Source organism: Peromyscus leucopus, chromosome 5, assembly GCF_004664715.2.
Source record: "Peromyscus leucopus breed LL Stock chromosome 5, UCI_PerLeu_2.1, whole genome shotgun sequence".
In the NCBI taxonomy this organism is placed as follows: domain Eukaryota; kingdom Metazoa; phylum Chordata; class Mammalia; order Rodentia; family Cricetidae; genus Peromyscus; species Peromyscus leucopus.
In genome coordinates this window covers 43,203,907-43,222,226 of record NC_051067.1, presented here as the reverse complement: position 1 = coordinate 43,222,226, position 18,320 = coordinate 43,203,907, and the positions used below count along the sequence as shown (strand labels likewise).

General features: G+C 41.6%; 1 protein-coding gene and 1 pseudogene across 1 annotated transcript in view; one reads left to right on the top strand and one right to left on the bottom strand.

The window, feature by feature from the left end:
• Amph (amphiphysin) overlaps positions 1-9,500 on the top strand; it is a 200,061-nt gene extending 190,561 nt beyond the window's left edge. The window contains exons 21-22 of the mRNA XM_037206457.1: positions 1,430-1,531; positions 8,313-9,500. Of these exons, the coding sequence (XP_037062352.1) occupies positions 1,430-1,531; positions 8,313-8,420 (210 nt within the window). The 3' untranslated portion in view covers positions 8,421-9,500. The remainder of the gene's footprint in view (positions 1-1,429; positions 1,532-8,312) is intronic.
• Positions 9,501-16,292: 6,792 nt separating this feature from the next.
• Positions 16,293-17,962, bottom strand: LOC114685676 (annotated as a pseudogene).
• Positions 17,963-18,320: the final 358 nt, after the last annotated feature.

The window sequence follows — 18,320 nt, the reverse complement described above, 5'->3', positions numbered from 1 at the left end:
AATTTATTTTTAAAAAGCCATTTGTTTAATTAAAGAGTAATTCTTATATAACACTCAAGTGGTAGTTTGCCTGGATTTTCATTATTTTGCAAGACAATTCTTTAGCTTGACATATTTAGCTCAACTTAAACAATCATCAGTGATAAGATCTAACTCACTAAATGAAAATTAAGTATGATTAAATATCTAACAAAACATAACAAATCTAACAAAATTAAAATCTAAAATATCTAACAAAAATTAACAAGTTAAAATTTAATATAGTACTTTCAGCTACTGCATAGTACATTGAATTAATAAAATAGACGTGATTGGCCTCATACAAGTCAGTAAGAAGCAAGGGTATTAATTAAATGGAAAGTAGTATTCCCAAAAGCGTTTTGAAGCTTTCTTTTTCCTTTTGGGTTTGTATCGGCCTGTTTTATGTTATGATAGTAATGCTGGATTCTAGGTCTTCAGAAGGAAAAGTGGTTTATTTAGCTCACAATGGGAAGTTCAATGAACACCAGTGACCAGTGGCAGTGGCTCTGCGCTGGCTCCATGGCAGATGCTATCATGTGAGAAGAAAGGTCACATGATGACACAGGAAGCTAGAGCATGGAAACTCTCACTCTCTCATAATCTTGCAGAATAACCAGGATCCTATGAGAAATCCACTAATTCCTTTGATAGGGTCACTCTAGTGGCCTCCTACTACATTCTCTATCTTACTGTTTCCCATGCCTCTCACCACCCTTCGGGGACCAAGTCTCCCCCACACACAAATAAACCTCTACCGCAGACCATAGCTCATCCATAGCAGGATTACAATATGTATCTTCATCCTTTATGTACTTAGAGAAAGCTTCTAGCTGTGTCTGCATAATCTTATCAGGAAATATGACATCACCCTTCCCTTCCTTCCTTTCTTTTCTTTTACTCTTTCTCTTTACTTTGTGGCATGGTCTCACTGTGTAACCCATAGCCTTTGCTGGTCTAAAGCACACTGGGTAGCCCAGGCTGGCTTTAAAGTCATGGCTATCATCCTGCCTCAGACTTCTGGGTGCTGGGCTTACAGGTAGAGCCACCACACTCAGCTTCTTTCTAAAATTAACCAGGGGTTGGGGATTTAGCTCAGTGGTAGAGCGCTTGCCTAGCAAGCTCAAGGCCCTGGGTTCAATCCTCAGCTCCAAAAAAAAAAAAAAAAAAAAAAAAAAAAAGTCACACCGGGTGGTGGTGACACATGCCTTTTTTGCCGGGCGTTGGTGGCGCACGCCTTTAATCCCAGCACTCGGGAGGCAGAGCCAGGCGGATCTCTGTGAGTTCGAGGCCAGCCTGGGCTACCAAGTGAGCTCCAGGAAAGGCGCAAAGCTACACAGAGAAACCCTGTCTCGAAAAAAAAAAAAAAAAAATCAAATAAAATTAACCAATCATCTCAATTGTTTTGCAGGTGGAAACCCTGCATGATTTCGAGGCAGCGAATTCTGATGAACTTAACCTGCAAAGGGGTGATGTGGTGCTCGTGGTCCCCTCAGACTCAGAAGCTGACCAGGTAATGTATAAGACTGGAAGGTGCATCAGGCCACATTGTTGTTGTTGTTTTGTTTTTGTTTGTTTTTTTTTGAGGGCCAGTTGGACAAGTGATTTCCTGCAGCATCTCTGTTTCCTAAGATGCTGTAAAGCAACTCTGAAAAGGCCTTAAGAACTTGCACGCTCAGCACTCCATCAATTAGATTTTTCAGGACACCCATTTATGTTGCCATTGACTGTTCCTTTCTGTACAACTGGATGAGATGACCTTTTCTTATCTCAAGATTTCTTGCTCGGGATGCTGTACTTGTAACATCAGGTTTCAGGAAATGCTGACACTGTGCATGAGCTAAACATCCCTTTCAGAAGTGGTTGCCTCTTATAGTGTGAGAGAATATCCATAATAATCCATCACTGAGAATTGCAGTTCACCATGGATGGTAGAGAAGGTCTGACAGCATGTGCCTCCATGGTAGTGGAATGTACACATGGGCCTCCTTACCTCCTCATCTTTTGACAGATGAAGAGCAAAGAAAAGGGCATGCCAGAACTTAGCTGGATTTCTCTTTTCCTTCTTGCTTAGTTTAGATCACGACGCATTGGAGCAGGGCTTTACGTATATGGGTCAGGTTTTCTCCTTTCAATTAACCCTCACCAGTAAAGCACTCATAGGAAAGTCCCAAGGCATGCCTTATGAAATGCTCTAGGCATTTATTAATTTAATCAAGTTGACACTGGAGAGTAACCACAACAAGCCTTTCTGGTGTCAACTTGATAACCAAACACATTATTGCAAAAGATAACATTTCACTCTTGACCCCCTTTACCTCATAATGCAAATCCATTTATTCCATCTTCAACATTCCCAAAGTCTTAACATTCTAACATTGCTCAAAAGTCTAAGTTCAGTGTCTGAGCTGAGACTTTGACAATCTCTAACTGTGAGGCCTATAAAATCAGGACGAAAGAAAGAAAGAGAGAAGGAAAGAAAGAAGGAAAGAAAGAGAGAAAGAAAGAAAGAAAGAAAGAAAGAAAGAAAGAAAGAAAGAAAGAAAGAAAGAAAGAAAGAAAGGAAGGAAGAGGAGAGGAGAGGCAGGAATGGAGGGAGGGGAGGCAAGGGGAGCAGAGCAGAGGGGGAGGGAGGAGAGGAAGAGGGAAAAAAGGAAAAGGAAAGGAAAGGAAAGGAAAGGAAAGGAAAGGAAAGGAAAGGAAAGGAAAGGAAAGGAAAGGAAAGGAAAGGAAAGGAAAGGAAAGGAAAAAGGGAAGAAAACCACCCTGCTATATTCATCCAGTATATAATGGCACAGTGTAAACGTCCCGAGAAGGAAGGAATGGGAGAAGAGCAAAGGAATACTGGATGAGAGGCAGGCAGAATCCCAGCAGACTCAACACCAAATGCCCATGTGTAGCATCTGGGCCTGTGGCATTTTTTCTGTGCTCCAGTAGGCTTGGCTTCCCCACCTCCAGCAGCACTACTTTCTTCAACACTGTGTCCTCTCTCTTGGGTCGGCTTCACTAAGTGAATGAAGCTTTTCTTGGCAGACAGTCTCGGCCTTTCCAGTCTCTCATGGGGCATTGCAGCTTGGGCTTCACCTTCACAGCTTTGTGCATTGCTCTCTTAGAGATCCAGGCAGAAAATTGACTCTGCTACACATGGTTAGACTCAGAGGCTTCTTGGAACCTTGGCATAAACCTCCAGGACCCTGTAACATTTGTATATTGTATGTTTGGAAAAACAAATTAGTGCCCCATAGAAAAAGCAAAATTCTCCTGCCCGTTTAACTTGGCTTCCTTGGACCATAACCACTTTAACTTCTTTGTCCCTTCAAGGCTGAACCTGGGAAACCACTTCACTATGTGGTCCTACTCAGTCAGGATGCCCAGGATGATGTCTTCATCCAATTATTCTATTTCAAATGGAAAAAAAATCAAATAAGTTTGCATGTTTACAAGCTGGCTTCTTTGGTGGCTGGAGTCTTATGGCTTTCCTACTTTCCCAGTACAAAGTTCTAAGTTTTACATTAATGGTACAAATCTTTTTTAACAACCATAGTTACTTTGCCTTATCAGTTATGTTTATAACCGTAGCTGGCTCAAGCTCTTTGCCTTAAACTACACATTTTCTACATCTTTTTGTTCTTTTACACTGTAAATCAAAGCTGATGCATTAACCTTGGGTTATTACCATACACCAGTCTGGATGTTATGCTGCCTTGAAATATCCTCTGCCAAACAGCTTAGCCCATTAACTTGTAGTTTTTAGTGCAATATCACTCATACTTTCAGGGCACAGGCCAAACAGCCTTGTTCTTCGGCCGAATAAAACACGAGTGACCTCTGGTAGAGTCCTTGTTCCTTACTCCAGCCTCCAGGACACAGTCATTCTTCACCTCCTGTACTCTGTCAGCATTCTGATTTTCCAAAATCCCATCAGACTAGCCCATTTAGCTGTGTGTACAGCATTCGAGGTCTTTTCTCACCCACGGATCCAAATTCTTCTACAGTTCTCCCCCCCCAAAAAAAAAACAAAACAAAAAACAAAAAAAAACAGGCGTTTCCAAACGCCTGCAAACCACATGGCCAGGTAGCCACAGCCAGAAGCCCACCCCACAGCACTCATCTCCCATGTTAGTTTCCTCATCTCCATGACCAAGTATCAGACAACATACATCTTAAGGGAGGATGGCTTATTTGGGGTCATGGTTTGGAGAGATTGTGTCCATTGTGGCAGAGAAGGCATGGTGGCAGGCAGCTCCATTTTGGTGGGAATATGGAACTGGGTGTTCTCTCTTTCTTTCTTTCTTTCTTTCTTTCTTTCTTTTTTTTTTTTTTTTTTTTTTTGGTTTTTCGAGACAGGGTTTCTCTGTGTAGCTTTGTGCCTTTCCTGGGACTCACTTGGTAGCCAGGCTGGCCTCGAACTCACAGATATCCACCTGCCTCTGCCTCCTGAATGCTGGGATTAAAGGTGTGTGCCACCACCCCCCAGTGGGACTGGGCTTTCTTACCTCCTCATAGCTCATAAGAACAAGAAGCAGAATGAGGATAATCCCAGCATTGATCCAGTTTTCTCTTCTTTTTCTTTTCTCTAGAAGCCCAGTTCATAGGATTGTGCCACTCATATTCAATGTGGGTACTGTCCATTCAGTCATTTATCTTTGGAAAAAACAGTTCTCATGGGCACAATCAGTGGTGTGTCATATTAATACCCTGGGCATTAATCCCATCAAGTTGACAATTGAAATTATCCTTCACACCTTTTATATAAATTTATGCATTTTGCACAAATCGTAATTTATCTTTTTTAAAAAGTAAGAATACAGGCATATTTACTCTTTCTATAAATATGAGTGTCCTCATTTCTTTCTGGTTATTTTTTCTTTGTTCAACAGTTCTTGTAATGCTGATATGATAACAGCAAATCCTGTGAACATGTCTTCATTTTATTTATTTCAAAAGATTTCTCACTAGGGAAAGAACTCTGATTTGACTTTTTTTCCTCTCTCAGCTCTTCAAGATGTTGTTTTTTAGTCTCCATTGTTTATAATTAGAACTCAGCTGTTGTTTGGTTAATATGACTTATCCTTAAACAATGTTAACTTTCCAGAAAAATTTTGGATATTCTTAGTCAAACTGATGAGTTTGACTATAATATGCTCTGTGTGTGTGTGTGTGTGTGTGTGTGTGTGTGTGTGTGTGTGTGTTGTTATACTTGAGATTCAGTTTGCTTCTTTGACTCATAGCATTTTATTTTATTTTGTAGGGAAAACTATCAGGTACTATTTCTTTACTTTTTTCCCCAACCTTTTTTTTCTCTGTTTCTGAATTTCTAATTATATTATGTTCAAGGCTGATGCCTAACAGTCTGTTCTCTTTTAATCGATTTATATTTCACTATGGTAATCAGGTTGGGGACTTTAGAGGAATCTCTCTTGCTGCTCTGTGTTTGTTAGGTCTATGTAGTGGCTATCCCAATTCCAGCATCACACTACACAATTCTACCATTTCTGTCTAGTCCTTTTATTTAGTTTCTGTTTTCTTGTTAAAATTCCCCACATATTGTCTCATAATCACTGTCTTCCAAATTAGATACTTGAACAAATTTATAATCATCAATTTAGTATTTTTAACTGATAATTCAAAAGTTGTATGACACCAGAGCATATTTCTATCCATTGCCTTTTGTCTGTGGGGCATATTTTACTGATTTTGTCCTTGCATCTGATAACATTTTTATTGACACTAGACACAATAAGTGTACAGTACATTGCAGAGAGCTGAATTCTTTTTTCTATATCTGGAGGCTGTTTTATTTTCATTCCAACAGGCACTTAAATTACTAACTTATTAACCTAAATGTGTTGAAGACTGTTTTGTATTTTCTTCAAATGTGTACCTATAAGCTTTTCATCAATTCTTAGCTCTAGGACAGTATTCCTACCTCTCAAACATAAGACATTTTTAGGGTAGCTGTCTATAGAAAACCTGCAGTGTGGTATCTTATTCACTTTCCTAACTTGGTAAGCATTATTTCTCAGGACTTCTTTTTATTTTAAACTTTATGTTTGCATATGTCACTGTGTAGGGATATGTGCACATGAGGCAGTTGCCTAGGAAGTCTGGGTGTCACATGCTCGAGGTTGGAGTTGCAGGTGGTTCTGAGTGGTGAGATGTGAATTCTAAGAACCAAACTTGGGTGCTTGGAACTGAACTCTGGCACTTGCAAGTGTTCACACTTTTAACTCCTGAGCCAACTCTCCAGCCCCACTCAGGATTTAGACTCCAAACTCCCCCTTTACTGACAGTGCTAAAACTCTCTCTGCAGTTCTCAGCCATTTTGCTGTTGTTTTTCCCCTAGTTCTTGACCTCCCATTTAGAGATGCAGCCTAGGACTTAAGGAAAGTGTCTCTGGGTCCTTGAGGACTTCCTTCCTCCAAGAGCTTCCCTGCCCATTAGTATAAAGCTGCTCTGTGACCTCACATTCTACGACCCTGCAGCACACAGATTGAGGACAATCCTTGGGGAAAAGCTGCATTAACCTGTTCTCACCCCAGCTATTCTCTACATTCAAGGGTTAAATATTCTCTATGCTCTGCTTGCTTTTTGTCGCTCTTAGTGCCTTCAGCTAGCTCTGCACATGATCTATACCCACTTCACTATATATAAACTTCTTATATTTTATAATTATACTTTACAACAGCTGGCTATATATAGATCCATATATTCATACACATATGCATAGTTATCTGAGTACTTACTCTATGCAAAAGCACTTATCCAACACAAGCTGTTCCACCATAACCAAAACTGGAAATTCTTCTCTACCAAGCATTTTCAGCAGTTAAAATCTAATTTTCCTCAGCTAAAGATTTATACTGCCTAATATCCGTCACATTACAGTTAAAGTTGTATTTCAGAGTAATGTGTTCTGATATATCTTCATTATGGTTTTGTGGATGTTGCTTCTTATCTTTTTGTTCTCTATTGAAACAATTTAAAAATGCCTAGCTCTATTTGGCCTCATTAGGTTTTGACTCACTGTAAATAAAATCCAATAAGGACATGTGGGAGGGGAACTGATCTTTCATGTGCATACTAGAGGCTTGAAAACGTTTAGTTATCATCTTTTACTTTAGGTATAACTTTGTCCTTCACATATGTGACACCATAATTTTAAGGAGGGCACCTTTCTTCATCAACAAGAATATTATCAGTCAGTTTATTGGGGCAATTTTTTTCCTCTGTTATTTTTGTAGGTTTTTTTTTTCCTCTCTTCAAAAATTGGCCTGTCTAAGTGCTTATATTTCTTGTCTATATAGGAGCATCAATTTATAGTCTCAGATGGTATCAAAGGGAATATATCCAACAGTTTATTTAATTTTTGAGACCTCTTCTTATCAGATGTTCTTGAGCTTCATGGAGGATTGATTCAGATTAAATCTGGCCATTCCTCATTGTAAGTGGGCCCTCTTCCCTGCCTTGGTTAACATAATAAAGATTCCCAGTGCTGTCTGTGTAGATGGATCCTTCTATGTTCCTTTCTCTCTGGAGGCCAAGGGCAGGGAGCCACTTGCAATTCACAGTTGTTGCAATTGTCACCCATTCTGTAGGTGGCTATCCAGCGAAATGTCTTTATTTACATGATAGCACCTAGGAGTGAAACAAAGCTCACTTAGAAAGAGCATGAATCTCCAACAGGAATAACCCAGCATCCGATCTCCCTGCAATCCACACGAACGTGAAGCATCAGGCACAACGAGAGCAGTGACAGCAGTTACCAGGCAGCACTAGGTCAGCACTCAGTGGTGATGAGCCCTGTGGAGGTGCTTTGTTGGGGCTATGTGGTGTGAGCTGTGGGGCTATTCTTCCCTGTAAGGAAGTGGCTCAGGATGTAAAACACCCGACGTCATGGCCATGTCAGCATTGTATTCGAACCTAACAACTTTAGAATGTTTGACTCTATTTGGCACCAAGGATTATTTTCTCAATCCTTAGTCCACTATGAACCACACAAGACAATTGGTTGTGTTCCTTGTACTCAGTGTTTTCACGTGAAATTCCTTTTCCTTAACAACCTATAACTTAAAATTAGAATGTTAAAATTAACATTAAGTGAACTATGTACAATAATACATAACTTAAATTGAATTTTTTTATTCATTATTTTTGTCAGTTTCTAAATTTTACAGTGTTTTATAGAAGTGTTGTGTCATGTGGCTGCATGGACGGGTTGTTAGGAAAGTTCTCAGCACTATGGCTGTGCCCAGGAGTTTTCTGTTCTCTGAAACCCTGTTCTTGTCTTGCAGGACGCAGGCTGGTTGGTGGGGGTGAAGGAGTCAGACTGGCTTCAGTACAGAGACCTGGCCACTTACAAAGGCCTCTTTCCAGAGAACTTCACCCGGCGCCTGGAGTAGGGCTGCAGATGTTGCAAAAGAGTCACATGACTGGGTTTTAAACCTTCATGAAATGCGGAGGAGTTCACTTTTGCTACTACCCTCATAATGATTGACAGACTGGTGCCAGATGAGGCTTGGGAAGACAGATCAATAGAGCATGTATGCAAAAACCGTAAGAAGAGGGGGAAATAGCAAATTAAGGAACAAGTCCTTATTTTGTTCCCTATGTTCAATAGAGGTCTATGTGTACTTCGTCTAACTGTGGACACTGGTACTTGATTCCCCTCCCCCAAGGCTAAAGTAGCTTTCTCCAGACCAGACTCTGACTTCTTTGCATCAAGTTGTGATGTCGAGTGGCTGCCTTGCAGTTGTGATGAGTTATCCTGTAGTGAGACATCATCTTACTCCCTTGCCCCACGTGAGCACTTGCTCGCTTTCCCTTTCAAGTTTACTGTGTTTCAAACTAAACAGCTGCAAACGTTCTTAACAGTCTTTTCCAGTCACTGCTCTACACATACGTATGGACATACAGTCCCACAAGCTAATTCCCATGCCTGCTGGACCTATGTGTATGCAGATGGCCACATATGCATAGCTGACTCCTCCCCCTTCCACTGTAGCTCTCCGCCTCTCTAAGTGTCATTGATACACGCATTGCTCTTATTCCGTCTGGCATTACAGCTGCAGTTTTGCCTCAAGGCAAAACCACTCATCCCATTGCCAAAACAGCTGACAGTGTCTCTGTGTGTTGTGTGATGTTTTCAGGATGATATTAACAGATAGCACGTCCATGCTGCTGCCCCTTTGGAGAGAGTAGGGCCTGGTTGTGTAGCTGCTCAGGTGCTGAGGACAGATAAAAATTAGATCTGGACCAGCAACTATGCAGTCTTCACTTCTGCCTTTATGCGATTGGTTGGATGAGGGGGCAAAAGAACCTATTTACAAAAGCTCCTATATACTTCCACATTATATTTATGCAACTCATCTTCACAGATCTAAAATGAAAGAGGTGATGTATGCTGTATCACAAACCATCTGTAACAGTTATGTTCTCAGTGCTGTGTCATTCCAAATAAACCTTTGGTAATCTCCAAGTTACACTGATTCTTTTTCATGGCTGTTTTTTCCTTCTGAAGTCTTGTTCCAGTTGGACATGTTACTCGAAACAATTTAGATCGGAGTTGTTATTTGTGCAGACATGTGCTTGCTCCACATCTCTGGGTTGTGCTCCATGGTCCTGCCTTACTTCATCCCTCCATCCCAGTCATTGCTGGTCACTCAGTGCTTCCTGGGAACCAGCAATTACTAGAGCACAAATAACAGCTGTGGGGAGACCCCCTCTATCGCTGGTTGTGGACACTCAGCCTGTGAATCACTGGCAACCGTATGACTCATAATCAGCCTCACGACAGCTTCATTTTTGGTCACTTTTCTTTCTGGCATTTTTTATGTTTGTAAGTACATAAAAAAAAAATAGATCAGACGGAATAGAAAAGTCAACTCATGGAGCCATCGTAGCTAGAAGAGAATTCATCATACAAACACATTTCATTTTGAGAAATTTCTACTAATAGAGAGCTCTGTATACAGTATACACTGATCAAGAATATGCATGAATGTATTTATTTTTTTATGCTTCAAATTCTCCTGATAGATAACTGGGTTTTATTGGGTTTTTTTTTTTTTAAGTGTTAATAGGGAAATTTCTATTGACCCATTGTTTTCTCAAGAGATCCTTTACAAGGAGGCTTAGTCATTTTGAATGCTAGTCTGGTGCAAGAACGTAAAATGCCATGGACCAGCAGCTTTTCAGGGAATTAGTCAAGCAAAGTGCAGCAAGATGAACCTTCTAAAGGAAATCAGTTCTGACATGAGAGCGCATGGGGTGTTGAAAAGTGACGGAACAAACAGGGGGTTGCATTCTTTGCTTCGGTTTTGTTGTTGTTTGCTGTGTTTGGTATTAAACTCTGACCATTGCAAATGCTAGGCAATATATCTGCATCCCCATTTCTCCAGATAGCATTAATAATAGCACGTATTAAACTGAGAAAAGCTAGTTGCCACATCCCTAGAAGTAGTTACTCTGAAATTCCACTGTGATCTGACACAGGACATAACATAACAGGATGTGGCTCAGATAAATTTTGCCTTGAACTTCCTAAGTGACCCTACTATGCTCATCCAAAACAACATGCTTTTAATTGTTTAATCCTTATTTAAATTACTTTTTATTTTTGAAATACTAAATGCAAGTATTCAGACTGTTTCAGGACCTGACAAGATCCAAGAGTTCCCAACATCCTGAAAAGGGATGAGTGGGAGACATTGCACTAGTCCCAGGCTACAGAAACTGCTCTTACAAAGAGTGAACATTCTTTGTTCCTAGTGAGCTTTCTAGGGAGTTGGTAGCAGTTTCAGGAGCTTCCATGTCTACCACTATGGTGAACCCATCCTGTGCACATCATTTGATTATGTATTGGTGAGTTTATATCTTATCCCACCCACATGGCCAGGATCCAGGAAGCTATGTCTGAGCAACTTGATCTTTTACCTCCTCTTTCAAACCCAATGGCGTGCAAATTTTCACATCTTTAAGAATCAGATAGAGAAAGCCTGTGGTTATCATGACATGGATACCAACCTGGCTCCATGCTAGAACTTTACTCCATTAACCTGTGTGGTGTGGATAACTACAACATCCTTTGCTGTTTTAAACTTCCAATGGCATCTCAGGTTAAACTGTTCCTCTGGGCAGGAAAAGCTCCCTGCCCTATGCTGCTATAACACTACCAACAAGATTCTATCTGTCAAAGCTAGGGAAGCTTTGAGTCAACAAGAAAACCATGATGATGGCATCTGTTGGGTAGAGTGTGAAGATTCATTGTTCTGAATGCCCTATTAAAACACACAAAAGTCTTGGATTGGGTCGTTCGAAAAATCTCATCATGATTCCACACCCTGTTCAGATGGTCCATTAAAGAAAACACCTCAGGGAAACTCCAAACACATGAGAATGAAATGAAGAATTTGATGATGCCTAAGGTTCAGCCCTTTATTCCACACAGACTATATGACTGGGCACCGTGATGATTTAGAGATACACCAGTCATCAAAGTGACCGTCCTAGTACTCTACTAGTGTTTTCTGAGCATCTCAACAAAAACCTGCCTTCTGATTTTTACTCGGAGCTAAAAGAAAATCCTCATAAGCGCTGCTTGCCAGACTTTGGAGGAGGGCATATCAGGTTGTTTCTCATGTGGTAGTGACTATTGTCTTCCTAGAATGTTACCTCTTTTTGGGCCTCAAGTAAATAGACATTTCATAGCTTCATGGAGAAGACAATGACAGTCTCTTGGCAAAGTTAGACAACTGAGGGCCGTATGGTTTCATTCAACCTGGAGACGCTCTTTTTCCTGACTCAGCCTTGATTTGAAATTTTCTTAACCAACAACATTAGCCTGAGAAGGATCTGACTAAGACCAACTCTCTTTATCCTAGCACAAAGCAAGGGGCTGAGCAAGTTCAAAAGCATCAAACATTCAAATGCATGAAAAAATAAATGAGCAGTCTACTCAAATATTTTGAGCCATTGGTTATACTTTTTCAAGATAGCTTAATGACTTTTACGGTTTAAAAGATAATTGTGACACAACTCTTAAATCTATGCAAGCTGAGAGAACGATCCTAAACCTTTTTACAAAGGAAACTTAAACTCTGTATTAGTTTCCTAAAACCCAAATAGCCCCCAGACCCTTACGATCTCAGGTCAAACACTCAGGTTGTCCAATGCTTGAACATCAAGTGGAGTTGTGAGCTTATTTTTGCCTCCCTGCAGCATCTATGGATATGTTTGTATTTAGCTCTTGAGAAATATATCCTTGTACATCATAAAATTATGTAAGTTCAGTTGAATGTGGGAGCATCTTGTCTGTAAGTACTTTGCCACAGGGATGATACCAGTGTACCCTCTCCCCATCAATAAATATTATAGAACCCTCACATTGCCTTATCTTCACCATTTCTGACCACCATGTGATTTCTGTGGCATCGGATACCATCAGACATTTCCACCCTCCCCCTAAGACTCCAGGACACAAACTCCACTTGTCCTACCTCTCTCTGATGTTCCCTTTCTGATTTTCTGTGCTTATTTACCTTCTCTCTGGGGGGGCTGGGAATGGGGCCCTAAATGGGAGATAGCAATACCCTTCAGTTTGTAGCCCTGCTGTCTAAGGACTGAGCCCCCAGTGGGTCCTGCTGTTGCTTCTAACTCCACAGATTTGCATGGTCATTCAACAGGTGTCACGCTCCTTCTAAGCCTGAGTTGCTCTCTATAACTTTTGTACAGTTACTCTATGAGACTGCCACCTTTTCTCACAATTTGGAGCTTTCTCTATGCTTCATTTCCTCAAGAACACATACATCCTGTTGTCTCTGCCCTCCCAAATGTCACGCCATCCTGTACTTTCTGTTACCTGATCCTGGAGTCATGTCCCCACAGCTAGAGGTGATTTTGTCCCTGCTGCCTTCCCAGTTTGCCCCTCTTCTCAATTCGCTTTATAGGCAGAACACTAACTAATGCCGGCACACTTTATATACAGAACACTAACTAATGCCGGCACACTTTATATACAGAACACTAACTAATGCCGGCACACTTTATATACAGAACACTAACTAATGCTGGCACACTTTATATACAGAACACTAACTAATGCTGGCACACTTTATATACAGAACACTAACTAATGCCGGCACACTAACACCCCCCTCCACCATTGCTTCTCATTCCCATGGGACAGCAGTGAGTATCTTCTGGATACTGTGTGACATTGGTATCCCAGTGTCACTGCTTGGCCTTCAAAGACCCCCATCCTTACCAGTATTTCCCCTCCGCTTCCCTCATATGAGTCTCCTCACTGCCTCACCCTGTATCCCAAAACAATACATGCTACACCTCTGCTCACCATGTTGCAATCTCTCTGGAATGGCCCCTTTTCTGTTTGCCTGAACTCTTTTCCCTGACACCCCAGAACACAGCTCATGTCTCACTCTGAAGTAAAGGGCTCTCTCTCCACCTGTTCAATCCTATGCTTTCGCCCACTTAAACTTCTTACTGAGTGGAGAATGTGCACGAATGTTTTCAGCCTTTTGTCTCCCACACTGACTGATGTGCTGTTTACCCCAGCTTCATATTCTCCACTCCCCCCCCGCCCCCCCCGCCCCCCCCCTCGCCCCGGTGTTCAAATGCGAGTGTGCTGAGTGAATAAACAGAAGGCATAGATAGCACCAATCAATTTGTTCAGGAAAGTACAGCAACATCCCAGGAGCAGCATCCTAGGATATCTGAAATTAAATATAAGAGAAATATAAAGTAATTCTGTCACACTGGAGAGCAATATTAAATAAAACTCCAAAGCCTACCAAGTGTATGGTCAAAATAACTGAAAGGGTTTGACTAGAAAGCTTCATTTAATGAAGTGATCCAGATGGCAAAGCAGCTTGATACACTTGTTACAGCTGAGACTCACAAAGGGTTGACAGATAACACACAAACCACGCATCCGAGAAGGAATTCTGAGAATTACCCTTAGAATCATTTATATTAATGGCTTCTTGCTTATATTTGTTCATGTATATATTTTTGATTAATTGGCATGAATACTGAATATAATGTTTTGTTTTGCCAGGCTCTCTAAACGTTCTCTTTGAAATCACTCGATCCTCTCAAAACTATGATGTAATCATTAATATCATTCATTATAAACAGGAAATTTTGAGCAAGGCCACATAGTCAGTAAACAGCAACACCCGGATATGTGTAACCTCAGAGGACTACCTCCTACTCTAACCCTGTGCTGTGGCACTTCCTTTTTGCTGTACATAAAGGATGTGAATAGCCAGGATTTTGAAGGAGACTTGGATGGGCACATGCCGGTTTCCTAATGATCAGATCAGCATCTGGTAACTAAGGAAAGCTTGCTTAGTACATACTGGCGAAAATTAAAGATTTCTACTACCACCCACTGGCAGTACTTTGTGAAAGTGTGTGTGTGTGTGTGTGTGTGTGTGTGTGTGTGTGTGTGTGCACGTGTGTGCACAAGGGCATGTGTGTGTTCTCCTTGACCAGCAATCCTAGGACTGAGTTCCCAGAAAGGGGGCCCATGAAGGTTACAGCATGGGCAGTGACAGCAAAGACCCTAACCCTAGGAAGCTGCGTGAATAGTACTCAGCGAAGCCAGCTGTGGAGCAAGGGAAACAGATCGGAGCACCAAACCAGGAGGTGTATACACCAGGAGTGCGAGCATCTCCTGACTCAAGAGGGAAGAGTGTGCCGTCCGAGTAGGTAAAATGCACAATTACAAAGCGCTGGGCCATTTGCACAGATAACGGCCACTCCAGGAACATGCAGCAAATGTGTTAGATGGGGTGCACAGGAAGAGATGGGAATGGAGAGAAGACAAGTGCAACGGCTAACAGAGACGTAAAATATGCCATGAGATTGGTATGGATCAGTAACGACAGCACGCCACCATTCAGAAATGCAAGAAAATCAGGAGGTCTAAGGCCAAAAATAGCGCCAGCAACTCCACAAGGTATGTTATTCATTTCTGGATAGCCCATTCAAAAACTCATGTTTAAACAATTTTCATTCTTTTTCAATAATGGGAATTGAACTCAGGCATGAGAGGCAAGCACTCTACCACTGAGATACATCCCAGCCACATTTTAAATTACTTTTATTTTGAGGGAATCTTAAGTTGCTCCTTAAAGATTCAGCATAGATGCTAGGCAGATCTTGGACTTGCCATCCTCATACCTCAGCCTCCTAAGTAGCTGGACCTACAGGTATACCCCATCATGCCTGGTCATCAAGCCTTAGATAACCCATAGTCTTCCGTTGCAGTTTCCCCCCCTTTCTTTGGGAAAAGCTGTATAACTAGCTGTCAAAGATCATTTAGGTGGCTCTGACCACTGGATACTCATCCCAAGAATTTGTCACACCTCTTTTCTGAGATGACTGACGTATTGTCCTGGCATGAGGACAATAAAGGACACTGGATTTGGGCACTGATTGGAGTCTTTAGTAGCTCAGTTGCATGAACTTGAGAGAAAAGATAAGAGCCTGTTTTTAGCATCCCTATCATAGACGACCATTGTGTCCTCCAGTTACAGGTTACAGTGAGTTGCAGTTGACAGTCTTGCTGGTTCTTAGAACTCAAACATTAAAACATTTAAAATGTTAAACAAGGTTGAATCCAAATGAGATGATGCCAACAAATGGCCCATTCTGAATATTCCAAGCCAGTTCCACTGTTTGACTGAGGGGTCTTCTTTTCAGTTTCTAGACAGGCTAGAACCAAACACCAGTAAGATTCAGCACAACTCACCTTCTGCTGTGTGCTTCAGTTGTCTATGTGTGTGGTGTGTGGGTTCAAGTGTGTGTATGCAAGCATGTGAGTTAGCTCTGCACAACTCAGATTCCCATCCTTTCCCAGGAGATTCTGAGCATTGCCACCCTGTAACATGAATCTTAAAAGGTCTTATAATTAAAAAAAAAAAAAAAAAAAAAACAGAGTCAGATATCAAGGTGAAAGCTGAAAGATCAGAGAAGCAGAACAGTCAGCCACTAGTTCTTACCTCTACCGAGAGTGAGTTCCTGTTTCCTCACACCTTATATACATGTCTCTGCCCAGACATCACTTCCTGGGATTAAAGGCGTGTGTGATTCCCAGTACTGGGATTAAAGGTGTGTGCCACCACTGCCTGGCTCTGTTTCCAGTGTGACCTTGAACTCACAGAGATCCAGACAGATCTCTGCTACTACCGAGTGATAGGATTAAGGATGTGTGCCACCACTGTCTGGCCTCTATATCTGATCTAGTGGCTGTTTCTGCCCTCTGATCCTCAAGGCAAGCTTTATTAGGGTACGAAATATATCACCACACCATCCTAATAGTCTAAAACAAGTCTGCTAGGGTTGCTCACCTTCAGTAGTGACCAGTCTAGGTATCTAAACCACCAGCTATTCAGACACTACATATCCTATGTGGTTTTCTTTGCTTTTCTTTTTGTTTTAATTTTGTAATTATTTTTATCGCACAGAAAACGTAGCAAAATACATTTAACTTGGTTTAGTGGAGAGTTCTTTGGTCTTCGCTTCTTCCAGCTTGGCAATGCAGATTTAGGACTCAGTACATTGCCTCCCCAAATCCTGTATCTGTCATTGTAATTGGTCCTAATAGCTTCTACCAGCTTAGCTAGGGCACCCTTGTCTTCCGAGTTAACCTGTGTGAAGGCAACAGTGGTGCATGTCTTTCTGTGGACCAGCTGCCCCAGCCTGGCCTTTCCCTTGATGATGCAGTAGGGGACCCCATCCTTGACATAGGGCAGACAGGAAGACCACCAGCTCAATGAGGTCTATATCGTGGGCAATCACCATCAACTCAGCCTTCTTGTTCTCCACCAAGGTGGTGCTGTATTGACCCTGCTTGAAGGACAGATGGTCTCTTAGGTGGGACATCCCCTTTGCCAGCAACTTTCTTCTCAGCATGAGCCGGGTCTTACTGCTCCTGCTTTGTCTCTGGCCTGTAGCTGTGGGCAAACTTAAGCAGTTGGGTAGCTGTTTGCAGGTCCAGGGCTGGGGGAACTGGTTAATGGCAGGAGGTGCTTTGAGCCACTTATGGAGAATAACCCTTTGCCACTGCGGCCTGATATAGTGGGGCCATTTGAGGAAGCGAGTGAGATCTCTTTTGGGATGGATGTCCTGCCCAATGCCCAACTTCTTATGCTTTTTCTCAAACAAAGGATTCATCACCTTTTTGGCCTCCTGTTTTTTCACAATGCCAGGGGCCGTGGTCATCTTCTTCCCCTTGGCCTTCTTTTCTTTGGGCATCTTGCTGGATTGGAAGAGAGAGAAAGCCCATGTGGTTTTCTTAACAATCCTACTCAGTGTCTAGTCAAGAAAATAAAAGCAATATACATTATTGTTGAATCAAAATTGAAATGATAAACTCTTCCCTTTTTCATATTATCACATCTATTTTAGTATGGGATCATCTATCCAAACCAGAGTCACAAAATTTTAAGCTGGAAGTAAAAACCATCAGCCACTTCTCTCACTTTTGAAGTTTGGAAAGTAGAGAGTATGCGAAGGAGGTTCTCTGAACTAAGCCATGGTGTGCACCAAGGGAGAGATTGACCCTGTCTGTTGTTAGAACTTATCCTTTACTGGAGCCTCAATATAGGAACACAGTGTAATGCTATACCAACTATGGACAGGAGAGGGTACCAGAAACCAGTGTAAATAAATAAAGCAATCAAACACTGTCTTTTAAGCAGGAAACACACATTCAAAAACTTAGAAAAAATAGATCACTACCATGCTCTCTTATTTTGAAATGTGGCAAAGATAATTAATTCTGAATCATAAACAACAAAGTAGTTTACTCAGGAAACAGGCTCAGTAGACTGAGTGGCTCCTTCAAGTTCTTTTTAATTATTTTTAATTTTTTGTTTTGTTTTGGTGTGTGTGTGTGATGTGTATGTGTGTTTGTATATGTGTGCATGTTTGTGTGTGTGTGGTATGTATGTGATATGTTTGTATGTGTGTGCATGTTTGTGGGGGGGGGGTAGACAAACTCTTGCCCAAGTGTGTGGCAAGTTAGTGGACAACCTTGGATGTTGATCCTTCCACTTTGTTAGAAACAAAGTCCCTTTGTCGTTCTCCTCCACAATTACCAGGCTAGTTTACCTGTGAGTTTCTGGAGATTCTTCCTCTGCTTCCATCTTGCTCTGCTAGCACTGTGGTTACAGATAAAGTATGTGCTACACCCAGCATTATTGGGGTACTGGGATTCAAACTCAGGTCCTCACACATGTATGTCAAATGCTTTACCCCCAAGTCATCTCTCCAGC